This window comes from Pyrus communis, chromosome 14, assembly GCF_963583255.1.
Source record: "Pyrus communis chromosome 14, drPyrComm1.1, whole genome shotgun sequence".
Taxonomy (NCBI): domain Eukaryota; kingdom Viridiplantae; phylum Streptophyta; class Magnoliopsida; order Rosales; family Rosaceae; genus Pyrus; species Pyrus communis.
Window position 1 is genome coordinate 3,809,097 of NC_084816.1, and position 12,684 is coordinate 3,821,780.

Below are 12,684 nucleotides of genomic sequence, written 5' to 3' on the forward strand. Positions count from 1 at the left end.
ATCCGAATCGGATCCATCCTGCTTAGGATCCGAGTACTGTTCTCCCGTTTCGATGTTTTATTCTTAGGTAAATTACATTTTCATATCTCAAGTTTTGGTTCTATTTCAATTTCCTTACAACATTTTTAAAACATTTCACTTTCATACCTTAAGTACTATTTTATTTCAAAATAATACATCTGTTACATTTTTCATTCATTAATTCGTTAAATGCTGACGTGGATGCCACATATATGTCAAGTAGCTGTCAAATGTCTGTCACGTGGCAAAAATAATAATTTTTAAATTTAAAAAAAAAACCTGAATTTTTACCAAAAAAAAAATAAAAAATTGAAACACTAGCGACCCACATCTGCAAGAAGAAGAAGAGGGAGGAAGAAAGAAAGAAAGAAAAAACCCCCAAAATCCCACCCAAGCCACCCCTCCCAAAAATCCCCTATATCATCGCCGGCATAACCATAAAAAAGAAAATTAAAAAAGCGTGAGCCGTTATTAAAACATTATAAAGTTGATGATTACCACCAAGAATTTCCCTAAAAAGAAGACCCGGCTTCTTCTTCTTTCTTTTACGAATCCGGCAAGCGAAAATTGTCACATCCCGCCTTCCCTCGCAGTGATATTGTCCGCTTTGGCATTCTGGGCCTGGACTAGGTCGCAGACACCCAGCTACCGCACGGATTTGTTTTTGCAGGCCGCAGCCCCAAAAGGCCTCACTGAAAGGTACATGTGGGCATGGACATATAAGGCTCAAGATCGACCCTCGTGTGGCCGATGTGGGATACTACAATCCACCCCCCTTAGGGAGCCCGACGTCCTCGTCGGCACACACGAACCAACACGAGTCCGGCTCTGATACCAAATTGTCACATCCCGCCTTCCCTCGCAGTGATATTGTCCGCTTTGGCATTCTGGGCCTGGACTAGGTCGCAGACACCCAGCTACCGCACGGATTTGTTTTTGCAGGTCGCAGCCCCAAAAGGCCTCACTGAAAGGTACATGTGGGCATGGACATATAAGGCTCAAGATCGACCCTCGTGTGGCCGATGTGGGATACTACAATCCACCCCCCTTAGGGAGCCCGACGTCCTCGTCGGCACACACGAACCAACACGAGTCCGGCTCTGATACCAAATTGTCACATCCCGCCTTCCCTCGCAGTGATATTGTCCGCTTTGGCATTCTGGGCCTGGACTAGGTCGCAGACACCCAGCTACCGCACGGATTTGTTTTTGCAGGTCGCAGCCCCAAAAGGCCTCACTGAAAGGTACATGTGGGCATGGACATATAAGGCTCAAGATCGACCCTCGTGTGGCCGATGTGGGATACTACAATCCACCCCCCTTAGGGAGCCCGACGTCCTCGTCGGCACACACGAACCAACACGAGTCCGGCTCTGATACCAAATTGTCACATCCCGCCTTCCCTCGCAGTGATATTGTCCGCTTTGGCATTCTGGGCCTGGACTAGGTCGCAGACACCCAGCTACCGCACGGATTTGTTTTTGCAGGTCGCAGCCCCAAAAGGCCTCACTGAAAGGTACATGTGGGCATGGACATATAAGGCTCAAGATCGACCCTCGTGTGGCCGATGTGGGATACTACAATCCACCCCCCTTAGGGAGCCCGACGTCCTCGTCGGCACACACGAACCAACACGAGTCCGGCTCTGATACCAAATTGTCACATCCCGCCTTCCCTCGCAGTGATATTGTCCGCTTTGGCATTCTGGGCCTGGACTAGGTCGCAGACACCCAGCTACCGCACGGATTTGTTTTTGCAGGCCGCAGCCCCAAAAGGCCTCACTGAAAGGTACATGTGGGCATGGACATATAAGGCTCAAGATCGACCCTCGTGTGGCCGATGTGGGATACTACAAAAATCCTTTCTTCTCTTGGGTGATTGACCCCCGAAAATCTCACCCAAGATTAGGTGGATCTACTACAAAACCAGTACAAAAATCATCTCAAAGTCAAAGTATTTTCAAAATTCAACCGCACTGAAAATCACCAGATCGCAGAGGGAGGTGGGTCGCCCAGGGAGAGGGTCCTGGGGGGGTTGGTTTTTTTTTTTAGGAAAACGAATGAAAATGGCTTGAAAACTTTGAGTTTTAACGATAAAAACAAAATAAAGGATAAATTGAATAATACCATGCTTGACTTTTTAGTGTAAAAATGTGGTTTTTCGTTAAAGTGAACAGTACCGCGAGTTTTTTTGTTAAAACTCCTCTTTTTTTTTCCCTTCTTCTTCTTCTTCTTCTGCTTCTTCTTTGGGGGGGGGGGGGGGTTTGCTAGGGAATTGGTTTTTTATTTTTTTGTGTGTAAAAATTCAGGTTTTTTTTAAAAAAAAAAATTATTATTTTTGTGGCGTGGCGGACATTTGGCAGCCACGTCAACATTTAACGGATCAATGGATGGAAAATGTAACGGAGTTATTATTTTGAAATAAAATAGTATTTAAGGTATGAAAGTGAAATGTTTTAAAGATGTTGTAAGAAATTGAAATAGAGCCCAAACCTAAGGTATAAAAGTGTAATTTACCCTTTATTCTTTATTGGGCAAAATCCCTTTTTGATGTTTGGGTTCTGATAAAAGGAATTGGATCCGCTCAGGATCTTATTGTTTGGAACTTAATGATCAATTCATTTAGACCACACAAATTTAATCCAACAGTTTCTATTAACTCATTTTTCTAACCACCCTACAAATTCAACAACTCTAATTTCTTTTATACACCAATCAGCGGTCCAGATGATTTGATCCTTAGGCTTCGGACACTAAGGTCTAGAGCAGATACAATTCCCTGATAAAAGGAAGATTTTATTGTAACCTCAAATTAGTTGTCATTTAGTACTACGGTTTAGTGATATTTCTTTTTACTTGTAAGTAAGAGGTTTATGTTCGATTATCGGCAAAAACGAATTTGAACCACATTATTGGTGGCTATTGTAAGGCTAAGTCCACCCCCTCTCTTAATGTAGATACTATCGTTTGTTTAAAAAAAAAAAAAACATCTAGTCATTTGATATAGTTAGTTTTTTTTTTCTTCATAAAAAATGGATTAGTGTTGCGAAAATTAGATAACCAAAATTAACCTTATTAAGTCTCGAATTTTAGTGCTCGCAAGTATACGAATCAAATGATAGTATAGCTTTAAAGCACGAATATCGTCCCACAGAGATCAAATTGATTCTAAAAATCTTACTAACTAAATTGAAACAAATTATAATGGAGATTAACCGACACAAATAAAACTTGTTAATTTAATTATAATGAATATGCAATTGTGGAATATGTTCATAACATACAACTAATCTGAGACACTAAAAAGGAATAATATAAAATTGAATGAACAAGGAGGTGAGATTGTACGCCGAGAGAACTCGAAGATGCCGATGCGGGAATGTCTTGACGTCGGGATTGTACATCTTGATTCTAAGTCCTGAGGGAGCACAAAATAAAATATGAGTGAATCAAGTTGATGTATATATAAGTAATACTAAAACAGATAATCTTTAACGTACTAACCTCAGGTTTAGAAAACTCGTATAACATAATATGTAATAGGTTTTCGAAAACCCTAGCATGCCATAAAATTTCATTAAACTATATCGTATATAATGTGCTTAATAATAGCACAAAAGTATGTCAGCACGTGCCTATGTTAGTGTTTGAAGAATATTACGTGTCAAGCCACCTCTGCCAAATTCCAGTCAAGTTTCCCACTTCTGCAACTCCCCAAAATGCCCCTCAAATATAAGACTAATTACTTCCTCCTCCAACTCTTTGCTTTTCTCCTGTTGGTTTGGTTCTGGTGAAAGGAAGGAGATGATGGGCTCTGAGAACCGGGGCTCCGACGAAGCCCACCTCCACGCGCCGAAAGAAGAAATGGAAAATCTCGTCCTCGACGATCAATCGAACGGCAATAAATCGTACTTGAATTATCGCAGCGCCATGTCGTCGCTCTCCGATACGATACACCCTCTCTCGTCGTTGCCGTCCTCCTCCCAGATCGTATCCGAAGTCCCCGCCACCACCGCCAATACAACGCCACCTGCCGACGCCGATCCCCTGTTCGTTCCCGCACCGTACCGCGACCTCCGAAACCCTAGCTCGGCCCCGGACAACACCACTTACATCGACCCGCCTTCTTACGCCGACGTGATCTACAGCCCCTACGATGCCGAAACCGCCGCCGAAATCCACGGCATCGAGAGTCCTGGTAAGAGCTCCGACAACTCGAGCTCGTACTCTCTCTCGCGATCTCCGTCTTCCACATCCGAGTACATCAAAATCACGGTCTCGAATCCGCAGAAGGAGCCGGAAAGCGGGAATTCGATCGTTCCGGGAGCTAACAATTACGTCACGTACCTGATCACGACTCGGACGAACATTCCGGATTTCGGCGGATCGGAATTCGGAGTCCGGCGGCGGTTTCGGGACGTGGTAACGTTATCAGACCGGTTGGCGGAGTCGTACAGAGGGTTCTTTATACCGCCGAGGCCAGACAAGAGCGTGGTGGAGAGTCAGGTGATGCAGAAACAGGAGTTTGTGGAGCAGAGAAGAGTGGCATTGGAGAAGTACTTGAGGCGATTGGCTTCGCACCCGGTGATCAAGAGAAGCGACGAATTGAAGGTGTTTTTGCAGGTGCAGGGGAAGCTACCCCTGACATTGACCACTGATGTGGCGTCTAGGATGCTCGATGGGGCCGTGAAGCTTCCGAATCAGTTGTTTGGGGAGAGTGCTCCGCCACTGGCGCTTCACGAGGTGGTTCAGCCTGCGAAAGGGGGCAGGGATTTGTTGAGGTTGTTCAAGGAGTTGAAGCAGTCTGTGGCTAATGATTGGGGAGCTTCGAGGCCGCTGGTGGGGGAGGAGGATAAGGAGTTTTTAGAAAAGAAAGAGAAGATGAATGAGCTGGAGCAACATCTCATTCATGCATCTCAGCAGGTAATGTGTACTGAAGTTATCATATCTGTGTGGTTTGTGAGTATATGTTTCACTTTAGAGTGATTAATTGCTTTGATTTATAGGCCGAATCACTCGTGAAAGCTCAACAGGACATGGGAGAGACGATGGGAGAGTTAGGACTAGCGTTTATTAAGCTGACCAAGTTTGAGAACGAGGAGGCCTTGTTCAACTCTCAGAGAGTGCGGGCTGCCGACATGAAGAATGTGGCAACTGCTGCAGTCAAAGCCAGCAGATTCTATCGGGAGTTAAATGCTCAAACCGTCAAGCATTTCGTAATTTTGTCACCTTTTTGTTTTTCATTGCATTTTGAACTATAAGATTGGTTTGGTTAGTAATGTTTATGTATTTAGTACGTTTTCTTCAGCTGTTTTTCATTGTTACTTTAGAAGGAAACCCATCAATTGTATTAATGATTGTTCATACCATGCGTATTGCAGGATACATTTCATGAATATCTTGGGCTAATGTTAGCTGTCAACGGTGCATTCTCGGATAGGTCAAGTGCTCTATTGACAGTGCAGACTCTTCTATCAGAACTGGGTTCACTGCAATCACGGGCTGAAAAACTTGAAGTTCAATCCAATAAAATTTTTGGTGGTGACAAATCAAGGAATCGAAAACTAGAGGAGTTAAATGAAACCATAAGAGCCACCGAGGATGCTAAAAATGTAGCAATCAGAGAATATGAGCGGATCAAGGTACCATTGTACTTTTGAAATTATTTTTAATATGCTACTGACATCGGTAATCTTTCCAATTCACGGTAATTAAATATGTTAGTAGTTAAGAAATCTCGTAAACTTTGTATGAACTTTTATGTGAAGGGATTTGCATCCCAAATGCTCGAGTGTTTGGTCTTGTGGCTCCTGCCCCTGTTTTAGATCCACAAGGAGTCATTTCTTTTGTTAAATCACAGGTTTCATGTTTGTTTCCCTGTTTTTCTTCCATGTTATGTGTAGCTGTCCCTTTTTTATGCTTTGCATTAGTGACCTTAAAATGTGTCTAGCCTCACTCCTTTCAAGGAATTTACTCACTCTGATTGTAAATGTGATAATCTTGCAGCATTCAAGCTCACAACATTTTTTATGTGCATGATTCACTTAGTGTTTGATGATCATATTATTTGGCCATTTCGTTCACTAGTTGAGATGGGTTATAAAAAGCTGTGGGAGTGGAGTGCTCCTTATTCGTTTGTGGACTAATATTATGGCTGTCGAAATTGCATTTACGTAACTTTTAAATCCTTGCATCTCTTGGCTTGCCTCTCTGGTCTTGTAATGTGAGGTCTAGCCAGAGCTTTGCACCCCTATGAGGGCTTAGTTAATCTTGTGTGCCAATTCCATCAAAGCTTGCAAGTTGTGGCAGCCAAACTGGGTGTTTGAGGTGAACATTGATGTTAAGTAGTTTAGGTCTCGGATGTTATTCGTTGTTGCATGTACAGGAAGAACTATATGCTTATGGAAGCCTGAGTTTCTCTCTTTGAAAACCATGTTTTGGGAACATGAAACTGATCTTTGTGTTATTACACCATGTCATGATGTGTGTATATTTCAGTTTTCTATCATGAATTTTTGCATCTTTTTTCTCTCTTAAAATTGCCGTTTTCCCGTCTATGATAAAGGCTATTCAAAATTTCTCTTGTTTTGAGTTCTCTCTTCTAGTGAAACTTGAAATTGTAAACTTGTTTCCCTGTCCAGCTAAAATATATCTGCCCAGTTGTTAGTATCCTCACGAGAACTTAGAATAATTTGATTTTGATGAATGCAGGAAAATAACAGGAGTGAACTTGAAAGACTTGACAACGAGAGGCATGCTGACTTCTTAAACATGTTGAAGGGATTTGTGCATAATCAGGTACTTACTGCTTTGCGTTCTTGTTCACCTAGGATCATTATAGCTCTCTAGAAGAGTCTTCATGTAAACTAATTTCGTTCTTAGGTTGAGTTCATCTGGGTGTTATGAGATGGATAATCTGAAAAATGTTAGACATAATTGCGTCTACTAATGGCTTGTCATATGCAAGTCTTCGGTGTAACATATTGTTCTGTATCATGAACAGGTAGGATACGCTGAAAAGATAGCAAATGTGTGGTCGACTGTTGCAGAGGAGACCCGTTCGTATGCAAAAGAGAGCCTTTGAACCGTGTGTTTGTAAATGAAATTTTCACTCTCTTTCTTTCTTTACATTTTAATTGATACCCGCTTCAAAGTAAATTGCATTGCATTCATAAGAATAAAAGAAAAAAAAAAGAAAAAATGGAGCACCGGGTAGTTTACAAATTTAACTTTTCCGAAAGTTGTATGTATTAGATAGATAATCGCACGATTTTAGAGTTGATGCTGTAAATTGCTTGCTACTTGTTTGATGTGTGGAGCTTTTTAATCCATGAGTTTCTGAATGCGAGTCGGTATTCTGCTCTAAACGGTTGTGGGTTCAATTGTTTGTGTGCTCATTTGCTAATTCCTTAGACGTGACGTAAGATAATTTTGTGATATGAAACCTAACAAACTATGTATTTTCTTTAAGCGGAGGATGTTTATATTGTTTGCTATTTTGGTTTTTGCTTTTGGATTGATGTTTGAGCCTAGGATCAAGGATGTGCCCCTTGGATGATTGGGTTTGCTTGGATTCTTTTTTATGTATTTTTCCATCTAAAACTAGGTGCACGAGTCTGGCTCTGTGCATGACGTCTTGCTTTTAGCGTTTTTAAAACCTCGCTTGTATTCCCTCCACTCCCTTCGAGCTTGGAAAAAAATGAGAGAGGAGAGAATCTAGATCCGGAGAGATGCATCACTTTAGGTTTTAAGTGCTTAAAACCTAAAATGGATGCTCGAATTGATTGACCCTTTACTTTCTTTGGTGAAATTTGTTTCAAATGTTGAATTATAGTTAAGCAAAATAAGTAATCAAATTTCTGGCTCGTGGAATTAAAAGGAAAAATTCAAATACAAATTGCCAACAAACAAACAAATTAAATTGCAAATATCTCAAGTAATGAATAATATTCCTTATGTAACAAAAAATTCTCTTTCTTCTTCTTCTTCTTCTAAGCAAACCCGACCCGAGGGAGAGCGATACTGTGTAGCTAAGCGGTATGAACGCCTACGGACTTGCACCTACATGCTAGACACGTGACATCATGCTGGCACCTGCCGACGCAAACGAAGGGGCCCCGCCACCGAAAATCGAAGCGATGCCAGAACCCAACGGCTGCGTTTCGTCCAGGAACAGATCCTCAGGATCTCTGAATGCGCCGTGAACACACACGATCCCAACTCCCACCATCACCGCCGTTAGCAGCAGCGACAGCACGCTCGTCACCAAGATCGCGATTAGCGTCGCCACGCCCAGACCGAACAGCGCCTGGGTGTCGGAGAACGTGCGGCCGAGGATCACGAGCGGCTGCTCCGACGATCGGCGCGAGTAGAGGAAGATCCATGCTCCGGCGAGGGCGACGAGGGTGAGGAGGGAGAAGGGGTGGGAGATGAGGGAGTAGGCGAGTACGACTGCGAGTACGATGAGGTAGTTGACGCGGAAGTAGGCGGCGTTCTTGCGGATCCGGGAGGCGGCATCGGTGAGCGAGGTGGGTCTGGTGAAGGCAGTGCGGTCGATGAGCTCGGTCCAGGGGCGGCTGTTGGAGAGCGCGTGGCGGGATACGGCGGAGATGCGCGTGAGGAAGGGGCGGAGGAATGGGAGTGGGTTGGTGCCGGACGGTTGGGATTGCTGGTGAGAGGACTGTTGGGACGAAACTGGGATCGGGGAAGGCGAGGACATTGGTGTTAATACGATGGAAGTTCGGGGTAATATTGGAAATTCGGAAGAACAGAGAGGACTGAAAAGAGACTGTAACGACTTTTCTTTCTCAGAAGAGATATGAAGAAGGGAGGGCAGGTTTTTTGGGTGGATTTTGGTAAAAGGGATGGTTTTATAGGATTTGGGGCGAAGAATCTTTGGCCGTTGATTTAGGGATCGACGGTGGTTATTATATTGGATGGATGATTTGTGTGTTTTTGGCATGTGGCTTGCTTTGCTTGCTCAATCCGTTTAGGGAAGCAATCCAATAGGATACAACCACGTGGACAGACTAGGCCTTTGATCATGAACACATTGAGTGGTGCTGGTGCATCATCCGAGCAATAAAATATTATCACAATGACATTTTCGTAAGTTAGTTACCAAATGTGCCTAAATTAAATTTGACATTTTGCGTCGTGTATAGGGTACAATGGTCCTTTCAATCCATTTTATTGGTTTATGAGCGTACATCCAATATTGGTTTAAACTAAATGTTACCCTAATCCCAAATTTACTAGCTAAAAGACTCGTAGCACTGAAGCATTTCTTAAAAAACTCTCGAAAACTTTAAAAAGTTACTACATATAAAACAAAAACAGACTAAATTTGATTAAGCCAGAATTTGGAAGTGCTTTTAGTTTTTGTTATTTTTAAACTGTAAACGTGATTCTTATGAACGCAAAGGGTTTAGGAGGGCACACAATAAAAGCAAAACCCCATTTTTTTTTCTTTCCATGGGATTCAACGTCTTTTCTTTCACGGTACCAGCCGTCTCATTTATGCTTTTGACCAAAGCGGAAACCTCTTTTGTGGGCTTTTACTTTACTTCATTGTCCAAAACAAAATAAAGTCCATTCCTCCAAAAACCCATTCAACCTTCTCCTCTTTCTTTTCCATTCTATTTAACCAATCTAAATTTTGCGCTTAGACGTGAGTTAAGTCAGTATTTAAGTACAATGATATTATTAGTAAACTAGATAGTTTGATATTATTAGCAAGTTAGACGGTTAATTGTTAAGAAAAAGAGAAGTTAGTGAGAATTCGCATCATTGTGTAAAAAATGCATAATTATTATCCACCATTGCAATAAAAAGTCATCTACGTGAATTAGGTTAGTAGATCAAACTCGTTTTTTTTCCAATGTTTAAGCTTGAATTGCAATCCAATTATTCAAAATTAGAATGATTGTGATGAGAATAAAGCTCAACTCCCACTACATGAAATTAGAATAATTCAGAAATACTGCTTTGTAGGGAATGAAAAATAAGAAAAAGTTTGCAGTTCCAAAATTTAGACAAACGAAAAATGGGTAATCCTGAACAGATTAAATATGTAGACTAAATTTTATAAAATAAATGATATAAAAATTAATAATTAAATTATTACTTAAATCATAATTAACATGCTTATTTTTTATTAATTTAATTTATAAATTTAATCCAATTAGCATTATCCTAAAATATGGTTCAAAAAGTCTAAAGGCAAAAACTGCCTGACTCTTTCCCGTCTTCGGTCTTCATCCGTTCCCCACACGAACCGCGTGTTTTCCAGTCACCTTCCACGAACCCCCAAATAATATTATTCAACTGCTTCTGCTTTTAGCTTTTGGATTTTGGCTTACTGCTTATTACCCAAATCGAAATTCTGAAATCCAAAATATTAAAACCAATTTTCGTCTCAATTTCATAACCCTAAAAGTTTGTCTTCACTGAAGCACAAAATCAAGCACTTGGAGGGCACTCTCTGAGACTGCAGTACAATGGCTGAGAACGGCGAAGAGAAATTGTTAGCTATGGCGCGCCACATAGCCAAGACTCTGGGCCACAACGATAACATGGCCGACGATATTTTGCAGATTTTTTCCAACTTCGACGGCAGGTTCTCTCGCGAGAAATTGGCTTCCGACGACGAACGCACTCGCAGCTGCGCCGCCCTCGAGCTCTCGCTGAAGTCGCTGGACCGTCGGATCTCGCAGTATGTTGCTGCTGACCACCCAATCTGGTCCTACTCGGCCGATTCCGCGGCGTTTCTTGACTTGATCGACGACCTCATCGCCACCATCCGGGACTGGACTCCCATGGCCGACGACCAGTCCGTCGGGGTTTGCCTCGCGCGTGCTGAGGATCTTATGCAGCAGGCCATGTTCCGGCTCGAGAATGAGTTCAGATCCTTGGTCGAACGCGGCGGCGAGTCACGAAAACTCAATCGCGCGTTTCGTGGCGAGTCAAATGGCGCGTTGTCGTTTGACTCGGGAGACGACGAAGAAGAAGGGGAGGAGGAGGTAATCGGGGACGGTGAGGAGCACCAGATCCCTACTGCTCAGCCGATCGGCGACTACGACATCGTGATCGATGCGCTGCCTTCTGGAACCATCAACGACCTCCATGAGATTGCCAAGCGGATGGTGGCGGCGGGGTTCGGAAAGGAATGCTCGCACGTGTACAGCAGCTGCCGGAGAGAGTTCCTGGAAGAGAGCATGTCGAGGCTAGGCTTGCAGAAGCTGAGCATCGAAGAGGTTCAGAAGACGCCATGGCAGGACCTCGAGGACGAAATCGAGCGGTGGATCAAATCCGCAAACGTCGCGCTTCGGATTCTGTTCCCGAGCGAGCGTAGACTCTGCGATCGCATCTTCTACGGCCTCTCCTCCGCCGCAGACCTCTCGTTCATGGAGGTTTGCCGGCGCTCGACGATTCAGATACTGAACTTCGCCGACGCGGTAGCGATCGGAAGCCGATCGCCGGAGCGATTGTTCAGGATTCTCGATGTGTTCGAGACTCTGCGGGATTTGATGCCTGAATTCGAGTTAGTGTTTTCGGATCAGTACTGTTTGTTTCTCAGGAACGAAGCGAATACGATTTGGAAAAGGTTAGGGGAAGCGATCAGAGGCATTTTCATGGAGTTGGAAAATCTGATCAATCGCGACCCTCCGAAAACTCCAGTTCCTGGCGGCGGGTTGCATCCGATCACTCGATATGTGATGAATTATCTCCGTGCAGCATCCCGATCGCGCCAGACCCTCGAGCAGGTTTTCGAGGACAGTGCTGCAGTCTCTCATCAGCCCAAGGTTGATGATCGAGCTTCGTCTTCACCCATGTCGGTGCAAATGGCGTGGATTATGGAGCTTCTGGAGAGCAATTTGGAAACCAAGTCGAAGATTTATGGGGACTCTGCGTTGTGCTGTGTTTTCATGATGAACAATGGGAGGTACATTATGCAGAAAGTGAAGGACAGTGAGTTGGGATCGCTTTTGGGCGATGACTGGATCCGAAAACACACTGCAAAAATCCGACAGTACCTTGTGAATTATCAGAGAAGCTCATGGAACAAGGTGCTTGGAGTGTTGAAGCCCGAGAGCGGCTCATTGTCGCCAAGTGCTGCTGTGAAGTCCATGAAAGAGAAGCTCAAGTTGTTCAACATCTACTTCGACGAGATCTGTAAAACGCAGTCCAATTGGGTAGTTTTCGACGATCAACTCAGAGATGATTTGAGAATTTCGCTTGTCAAAATCTTGTTGCCAGCGTATCAGAGCTTCATCGGGAGGTTTCAGAATGTTCCGGAAATCGGGCGGCATCACAAGTACATTAAGTATGCTATTGAGGACATTCATGCTAAGATCAATGGCTTGTTCCGCGGCAGTAGAGGATCCGCTGGCACTGGTGGTGGCCGGAAGTGAAGACGCTAAAGCTGCTCGGGATGATTTGCCTTGTATGTAGTCGAAAGGAAGTTCACAGAAAGTTTTGTTTATGAATTGAAAGCTTTGTAATGTAGGTGTTTGTTTCTGTTTAGTAGAGTGTTATTTTTTGTTCCCTCTTTTTTTAGCTTTTGTGAATGGAAGCCATGTTCTAGTACTTTGATTAGAAACCATCTCTGGTAACTCGACGTCGAAGCCGAGATGTCGATCTGGAACCACTTTTTCCTGTTCGAA

At 43.4% G+C, this 12,684-nt stretch overlaps 3 protein-coding genes across 3 annotated transcripts; 2 read left to right on the plus strand and 1 right to left on the minus strand.

Moving 5' to 3' along the window:
• The first annotated feature begins 3,768 nt into the window (after positions 1 to 3,768).
• Positions 3,769 to 7,362, plus strand: LOC137715430 (sorting nexin 2B-like). The gene is made up of 5 exons (XM_068454764.1): positions 3,769 to 4,942; positions 5,026 to 5,235; positions 5,401 to 5,661; positions 6,731 to 6,817; positions 7,023 to 7,362. Exons 1-5 carry the CDS (start codon positions 3,824 to 3,826, stop codon positions 7,101 to 7,103), a joined length of 1,758 nt encoding a protein of 585 aa, XP_068310865.1. The 5' UTR covers positions 3,769 to 3,823; the 3' UTR covers positions 7,104 to 7,362.
• Positions 7,363 to 7,867: 505 nt separating this feature from the next.
• On the minus strand, positions 7,868 to 9,090 carry LOC137715431 (PRA1 family protein B2-like). The gene has a single exon (XM_068454765.1). It carries the CDS (start codon positions 8,979 to 8,981, stop codon positions 8,088 to 8,090), a length of 894 nt encoding a protein of 297 aa, XP_068310866.1. The 5' UTR covers positions 8,982 to 9,090; the 3' UTR covers positions 7,868 to 8,087.
• A 1,156-nt stretch (positions 9,091 to 10,246) lies between these two features.
• Positions 10,247 to 12,565, plus strand: LOC137715197 (exocyst complex component EXO70B1-like). The gene has a single exon (XM_068454438.1). It carries the CDS (start codon positions 10,519 to 10,521, stop codon positions 12,430 to 12,432), a length of 1,914 nt encoding a protein of 637 aa, XP_068310539.1. The 5' UTR covers positions 10,247 to 10,518; the 3' UTR covers positions 12,433 to 12,565.
• Positions 12,566 to 12,684: the final 119 nt, after the last annotated feature.